The sequence below is a fragment of the Camponotus vicinus genome, unplaced genomic scaffold (genome assembly GCF_025532165.1).
Source record: "Camponotus vicinus isolate PSW18456_S1 unplaced genomic scaffold, iyCamVici1.0 SCAF_2, whole genome shotgun sequence".
Classification (NCBI taxonomy): Eukaryota; Metazoa; Arthropoda; class Insecta; order Hymenoptera; family Formicidae; genus Camponotus; species Camponotus vicinus.
The window spans coordinates 19,320,406-19,328,344 of record NW_028141956.1 but is presented as its reverse complement, the minus strand read 5'-3'; the positions used below and the strand labels follow the sequence as shown (position 1 = coordinate 19,328,344).

At 52.1% G+C, this 7,939-nt stretch overlaps 1 protein-coding gene across 1 annotated transcript; it reads right to left on the bottom strand.

The window, feature by feature from the left end:
* Positions 1-3,348: 3,348 nt before the first annotated feature.
* On the bottom strand, positions 3,349-7,436 carry LOC145967126 (uncharacterized). Its single transcript, XM_083091786.1, has 3 exons — positions 6,205-7,436; positions 3,912-6,160; positions 3,349-3,839 (listed from the first exon to the last, which is right to left on the bottom strand). Exons 1-3 carry the CDS (start codon positions 7,434-7,436, stop codon positions 3,349-3,351), a joined length of 3,972 nt encoding a protein of 1,323 aa, XP_082947912.1.
* Positions 7,437-7,939: the final 503 nt, after the last annotated feature.

The following is a 7,939-nucleotide window of genomic DNA, read 5'->3' as shown; positions in this document are numbered from 1 at the left end:
AATGCCCACCACGATCTCTCCATTTGCTTTGGCATCCGTGACTATTTCTTGTACTACTAAAAGTGCGTCGCATGTCGAGGTGTTCTTACGGAAACCGAACTGGTTAACGGCTAACTGTGATTCTGGGTGTCTTTCCATCCAGTCCTGGATACGATTTTCTATCACACTTTCCAATAGTTTACCGAGCTCGCTAAGCAGGCATATGGGGCGTGCTTTGGGTGTCGCAGCAACTTGCTCCCCTTTGGGAATCAATATCAGTAGCGATCTTTTCCATATATCAGGGAAAATTCGTCTTCTTAGACATTGATTATAAACGTATGTCAGCTCGTTTAAAAATTCAGAGGATGTTCTTTTTAAGAAGACGGACTTTATACCATCTATGCCTGGCGCTTTGTTGGCACCGGCTTTTCTCCTTAAGATGTTACTAATTTCCTCAACATTAATATTATACTCCTCGAGCCAGGGTTCTTCCGCATCTTCGTCGGTTGAACCCTCACCACTTAGAGGATCCTGTGGAAACAATCTATCGACAAGTTGCTCTAAGATATCTAGAGGGAGAGTCTCGCCGAAACTTGGGTTGCTGCGTCTCAGCTTCTTCAGTACCATGCGGTACGGAAGACCCCAAGGGTCTTTATCGATAGTTTGAATAAGATCATTCCAAGCCTTAATCTTGGCTTTTCTTATTTCTGTACATAGTACTTTTTTCTTAGATCTGTACTCTTCTTCCGTAGTGAGTATATCTTTTATATGCCCTTTTCTCTTTACTCTTTGCCATTTTCTTCTGGCTTGATTACAGGCTTTCCTTAGCTCGGCGATATGATTGCTTCACCAATACACACTCTCCCTACATGCTGGGGTTACAATGGGCACACTAAAATTACACGCATCTGTGATAACGTCTTGCGTCCATCTTGCCATTTTGCCGATGTCCTCGTCGTGTACGTGATTCACGCAACGCCACGTCAGTGCTTCCTTAAATCTGTCAGCGTCCATTTTCTTCTACGCCCACCTGACATACTTCTTCCTTCGTTGAGACGCGCGGGTTTCTTCATCCAATCTAACCCGGAACTGGATATAGGCATGGTCGGAAAGCGTCTCCCAGTCCATTACTTCCCAGGAAGCAATCTTAGATTTAACGCTAGAGTTGCACCACGACAGGTCTATAATTGAGAAGCCTTGCGGTCTAATGCAAGTAGGCTTGTTGCCAGTATTTAAGAGAACTAAGTCTCCTCTCGCACTCCATTTTCGAGGCGGTCGCCACGTGAATTGGTCTGGGAGCAGCCCCACATCGTGGACTTCGAGTTAAAATCGCCGCCCAGGATAATGTTGTAGTCCTGGGCATCCATAACAGTGTCGTCTAGCTCATCGAGGAATTCCTCAAATGTATTATCATCTACGTTTGGCGAGATGTAGCATGAGACAAATACGAATTCTCTCTATTGCACTGATGTGGAGAAACGACCGCTCTTCCTTTTAACGCATACACCCATACGATCATTGGCGCACCAATGTATGCATGCGGTGTTATTTTTACTCGAAGTCCATAGTATATCTTCTGGGACTTTGTGTGGTTCCGTAATGTTCGCGAGCGAATCCGACAATGGACAGTAAGAGCGGAAGGTCTTTCAGCAAAAAAAAAGTGCTCCTCGTTCACACAAAAAAAGACTGACGTTTATTAGAGTCAAAAGTAAAAGACAATAGTGTTCAGTGCAGCGATTGAGTGATTCGCGGAACAACGGTGTCACAAAGTGAGCGCGGTTTTTCGCGAGCGGTATCGCGAGCGGTGTAGCGAAACAAGAGCGTTTTCCGTATTCGTAGGCGGTCGTATAAAGCGGTTCAATTAGCGTATTATCAAAGCGAAGATAAAGCGGTTGTCCAGATGAGTAAGCGGTCGTTATAAGCGGTTAATCAGCGGTTTTTCTAAAGCGAAGCGGTTTAACAAAGCGGTTTGGCGAAAAGTGCGAGACTTCGGCCTGCTCGCGTGCGGTGCCCGTTATAAGGCGAGCGGAATTTTGGGCCCGTTGCGACGTGGCCCAATAATTTTTGTGCTTTAGCGGTGACCTCATGGCGCCGCGCGTAACTGGCCGCCGATGAGGCCTAACGTTGACAATTCTTTAATTGTCATGCGCGCAACCTTTTTCTGTCAGCTGATTGGCAATCAGCTGATCGTGACGTATGGGCGCGCATGCCCATACGCCTCTCTTATTTTGTCGACGGTTGATGTTGTTGTTGTCAATGTTTATAATCAGCGTTTCTCGGTCGAAGAAAAAATGCGAGATAACGGGAACGGTCGCGTTTTTGTGAAGGATCGAAAGCTCGAGAAGATTCTTGACGCCCGTTAAATTTGAATTCTCGAGTTATAGAATATAATTTGAAATATTTGCGAAATTTAATTCCAGATGATTTTTATGATTTTCGAACATCCCGCCCGCCTCGTCAGTACGTGACGAAATTTGCGAGAGTGTTCGGGCGCGGGCAGATGTCGCGAACGGTCCGATTGATGAATTATTGACAGCGATCATGAATGGAATGCGTGACGTGTACAGACACGTGTTGTTCAGTTCGTTCGAGTCTTTCGCGAGAATAGTAACGTGCGAGTGTAATGAGGTTTATACAGTGTTGAATAATGAGAAAATGTACAGTGAGATTTTAGTGAATGATCTCGCGAGTGTAGTGAGATTGAAGAATAGTGAACGTCACGAGTCGCAAGGTGAAGTGCAGTAAAATGTGAAAATGAACCCGAAATTCTGACGTGAGAAAGAGAACAGAAAAGAGAAAAAAAGTGATAACGCGGGTCGCGGATCGCACATAATATCGAATGTGTATGAACATACTTAAATATGATTACGCGCGGTACGATTCCCGGAAATATGATACAGTGAAGCATAATACAAAGAGCGAATGAAACATTTTGTAAAGAAATTTGGAGTTTCAGTTTAGCTCACGACTCCGAGTGCGGTGGTTCAGTGCCGGGTCCCGGCATGAGGACGATTTTCGTGAGTGGCCGGACGAGCTCCGAGGATGCGGTGCGTAGGGTGACTACGCGTACTACGTCGTCGTCCCCGGGGTGCACTTTGGTGATTCTAGCGAGTGGCCAGCGGGTTGGAGGTGTCTCGGAGCGCACCAAGCATAGATCGCCGACGTTCGGGCCGGCTTCGCTCCTGGCCCATTTCGGCCGGGATGACAGCGTCTGCAAGTATTCCCGCGACCACCGTTGCCAGTAGTGGTCGCGCATCTTCTGGATGTGCTGCCAGCGTGACAGCGTGTTGTCCTTTGCGTCCACCAGTGTTGGTTCCGGAATGGCTAAAAGAGGAGCACCGATGAGAAAGTGACCGGGAGTGAGCGCTGTTAAGTCGCCCGGTCATCGGACAATGCTTGTAGTGGGCGCGAGTTGAGGCACGCTTCGACCTGAGCGAGGAAGGTACTCATCTCCTCGAAGGTGAGCGTGGTTTCCCCGATGACTCGCCGAAGATGGTGCTTGGTGGACTTGACAGCGGCTTCCCACAATCCTCCGAAGTGCGGGGCTGCCGGAGGGTTGAAGTGCCACTTCACTCCCTCTGTAGCGGCAGCGTGAGCGATCCGACGGCCGTCGGACGATGATGCGCAGAAGAGTTCCCGGAGCTCTCGACTTGCTCCGATGAAATTGGTGCCGCAGTCAGAGAAGACTTCTTGACACAGGCCTCGACGGGAGACGAAACGACGGAAGGCGGCCAAGAACGCCTCCGCCGTGTAATCTGACACTGCCTCGAGGTGTACTGCCCTCGAGTTGAAGCACACGAAGACCGAGATGAAGCTCTTGTACGCCCGGTGGCCTCGACCTTTAGTGGTGCGGATGAAAACTGGATCGGCGAAGTCAACTCCGGTTCACTGAAATGGACGGGCCGGAGTCACTCGTCCCAGGGGGAGGTTGCCCATTAGAGGTTGCGGTGCTGCTGCTCTCCATCGTGTGCAAGTCACGCATCGGTGGATGAATTTCTTCACTGTGGCTCGGCCTCGCGGGATCCAAAAGCGTTGGCGGAGTAATCCAAGGGTGAGCTGAACTCCTCCGTGCATAGTACGACGGTGATGGGAATCCACCAGGAGCCGTGCTATCCAGGAGTCTGGCGGGACAATCATCGGGTGCCGTTCGTCCTGAGGGAGACTCGCGTGTTTGAGTCGGCCCCCGACTCTCATCACGCCGTTGTTGTCAAGGAATGGACTCAACCTTTTGAGCGGACTGTGTGGTGGGGTGGTGTGATTCCCATCCAGCGATGAGACCTCCGTGTGGTAGTGCCGTGATTGTGTCGTGCGAATCCAGTTGATCAGTGCTTCGTCCATTTCCTGCGGTTCGAGTGATGGAGTGGTGACAGCGGAAGTGTGCGTTCTTGAAGGGTTTTGTTGGCTCTTGCGTCGCCATCGGAGGCACCAGGCTGTGACCCTCAAGAGCCGATGTAGTGACGAGAAGCGGAGAAGCATCTCGGGCTCGGCTATTACTCGGCCGATGGCGCTCAGCGAGCCGACGGCTCGCTGCTCTGGTAATTCTGCATCGGGCGTATTGCTGTTGTCGCTTGGCCAGAGTGCCTCGTCCTTTAGCCAGACTGGACCCGTCCACCACAGCGAGTGATAGACCAGCTCGCTCGGCAAGATTCCTCTCGAGGCGCAGTCTGCGGGATTGTCTCGCCCCGGTACGTGTCGCCAACGAGCCTCTAGTAGCTGCAGCTGGATATGCGACACTCGGTTTGCCACATATGTCTTCCAACGGGAGGCATGTCCGTGGATCCAGTGCAGCGTTACCTTGGAGTCCGACCAAAGATAGATGGAAGCTGTGGACAGATCTAGCAAGGTGCGAATGTGACTTGTGATGTTAGTAAGGAGTGTAGCCGCGCAGAGCTCGAGTCGCGGCAAGGATATCGGCTTCACTGGGGCGACCTTGCCTTTAGCAGCCAATAGGTGTAACGTGGTGTGGCCGTGTGATGTGGTGCGGAGGTACAGCACCGCGGCGTATCCTCGCTCTGACGCGTCGGCGAAGCCATGAAGTTCGACGCGAGTTTGTGAGCCGTCGCTCCCCAACCAGCGGTTGATCCTTAGCGTGTTCAGCAGTGGAAGTTCGTCGAGGATGCACTTCCAGGATTGAGTATCTGCTGCCGGAAGTGGGGTGTCCCAATCCAGCTTCCGCAACCAAGCGGACTGGATGAGGATCTTGGCTCGCATGATGACTGGGGTGAGCCAGCCCAGTGGGTCGAACAGGCGAGCGGTCTCCGCGAGGACACGCCTCTTCGTGAACTCTGAGATTTGCCGAGCCTGTATCGTATAGGTGAAGTGATCGTTGACCGGGTGCCAGTGCAAACCCAAGGTGGAATGTCCCTCGTGCGACCATGTGTGTGGTGTGCTGGTGAGTCGGTGCTCCTGCGGAACTCCAGCCAGGATGTCGTCATGGTTGGCGGCCCACTTCCTAAGAGGAAACCCGCCCGCCGTGCACAGGCTGCGTAGCTCCCTTTGCAGCGAGGTGGCCTCCGACAAGGTACTTGCTCCGGTCACGACGTCATCCACGTAAGTATCGCAGCGCAGCGCCATGGCCCCACGTGGATATAGAGAACCCTCGTCGTCGGCGAGTTGGCGAAGGGTTCGTATCGCCAAAAATGGCGCGCACGCTAGCCCGTATGTCACCGTTTTCAGGCGGTATTCGCGGATTTCGTTGACGGTATTGTGCCGCCAAAGAATGCGCTGTAAATCGCGGTCCTCCGGGTGAACGAGGATTTGTCGGTACATCTTTTCGATGTCCGTTACGAGCACATAGCGGTGCCAGCGCCAGCGTTGAAGAACGTCGGCGAGAGCTGGCAAGAGGTTAACACCAATCAGCAGTTGCGAGTTCAGCGAACTACCTGACTTGGTGCGCTGGGAGCCGTTGAAGACGACTCGGAGTTTTGTCGTGGTGCTAATTTCCCGCAGCACTCCATGGTGCGGTAAGTAGCACAAAGCGGTATTCCTTTGAGTTGTGGATTTGGTTACTGCCTCCATGTGTTGCAGGTCTTCATATTCCTGCATGAAGACGCGGTACAACTCTCCGAACTGAGCATCCTGGGTGCAGCGACGCTCCATTGCGGACAGCAGGCGTTCGGCCAGCTTGCGGGTTTCGGAGAGGGAGGCGATCCAGAGAACGGCAGCCTGACGACGTACCGTCCTGCGGGTGTCCGACCATGGCTGCGGACGTAGATCTCCTCGCACCTGTCTTCTTCCGGCGTGAGAGCAACAGGAGCGGAGGGTTCCCTATCCTGCTCCCAGAATCGCTGAACGAGTTCGTTCAGCTCGTGATCCACGGAGCATTGGAGAGAGCTGCGTGGAGCGTGCGACGATGCGGTCCTGCATCCTCCTGACAAGATCCATCCTAGAGCGGTTTTTTGCGCGATGGGTTTGTCCTTGCGGCCCTTGCGGAGTCCATCTTCTAGAATGGTGGAACATACGTCGGCGCCGAGCAGAAGTTCAACAGGGTCCTGCCTCAGATATTCCGGATCCGCCAGAGAGAGCCCGCAGATATGCGACCAGGTGGCTTTGCTTCGCACGATCGGCCCACGATACGTGGTGAGACGCGGCAGGATGTACGCAACGACGGGGAGAGTAGCTCCTGTTACTCCGGACGCGAGACTCAACGAGATTTTTCCTTTAGTGGCTCCTGATCGAGCTCCTCCGATTCCGACGATTGCCAATGAGGAGCGAGTTCGTGGCAATCGTAGCCGTTGAGCCAAGGCTTCCGCGATGAGGGACACTTCCGATCCCTGGTCGATCAGGACTCGGACGGCTTGAGGTCTCCCCAAATAATCTGCGATGGTTACGCGCGCGGTGGCGAGAAGAATAGCTTTACGGTCCGACGATGGGCGCATGACGGAAAGAGAGCTGGCCTCGTTAGATGCTGCAGACTGATAGGCGTCGTGCAGCAAAGAGTGATGCCGTGACTTGCATGAGACGCACGTCTTGATCGACTGACATTTCGCCATCATGTGATTACCGAGGCAGTTGAAGCACAATTTGTTGGTCTCAACGAAGGACTTCCTTTCGCTCGCGGGCTTGGCCTTGAACTCTGAGCATTGCATTAGGGTGTGTTTTCCCTTGCACGCAGCGCACTTGAAGGAGTCGGATCCGTTTTTCGCGAAGTGCGATTTTGCGGAGCGCGGCGGATCGCTTGACGTCTTCGCGTTTGCCTTCGGCTTCGCGGCGTTTAAGGCAAGAATTCGCTTCGAGATGAAGTCCATCAAGGCGTCGTGTTCCGGCGAGTCGAACGAATCGCATGTGGAGGTCTCCCACTCAAGTCGAGTTCGCGCATCGAAGAGCTCGACAACGAGATGGTTAAAAAGGTCCATCCCGTTGGTGGCGATGGGTCTCTTAATGCTCTCCTGAGCGTTCACAGCGATTGTGACAGCGTTGAATATGCGATTTAGTTCTTCGGCGGTCTTCGCCTTCATTTTCGGCACTGCAGTGAACGTGGCGAAATTGGAGCGTATCAGCTCTCGCTTGTTTTCGTAGTGCTTACTCAGGATGGTCCAAGCTCGCTCATAACACAGCCACACAAAAAAAAAAAAATTTCGGGTTCGGGGGTCAGACCATGTTTACTATATGTTTTTGGGGTCGCTGAATCCGAATCTGGGGTCAGAAAACCCCATCGGGCCAGGGTTTCCCATAACCTCAAAAAACCCTTTTTTTGAGCCATATAACGATAAACCCTTCACATATCAAACGAAACCTGTTCATCTCTGGCATTCTGTATTAATACATTTCGTCGCGGATGTTCAGAATAGTTTTTACCAGCGGAATCAAATGTTATAAACCCATAAAACCATTAAACAACGATAGAACCGTCGGCACTAGCGTTACTCGATGTACACCGCGGGAAGGTTGCACGATCGGATTTTGTACATCATATGCCCTATCTTATAACCTATCTTATAACCTATCTTATAACCTTGTA

Coding starts and splice junctions, on each gene's coding strand:
- LOC145967126 (XM_083091786.1), bottom strand. CDS start 7,436: ATGAAGGCGAAGACCGCCGAAGAACTAAATCGCATATTCAACGCTGTC. Junction 6,161..6,204: donor CTCACGCCGGAAGAAGACAG/GTGCGAGGAGAT, acceptor GGACACCCGCAG/GACGGTACGTCGTCAGGCTG. Junction 3,840..3,911: donor AGCACCGCAACCTCTAATGG/GCAACCTCCCCC, acceptor TCGCCGATCCAG/TTTTCATCCGCACCACTAAA.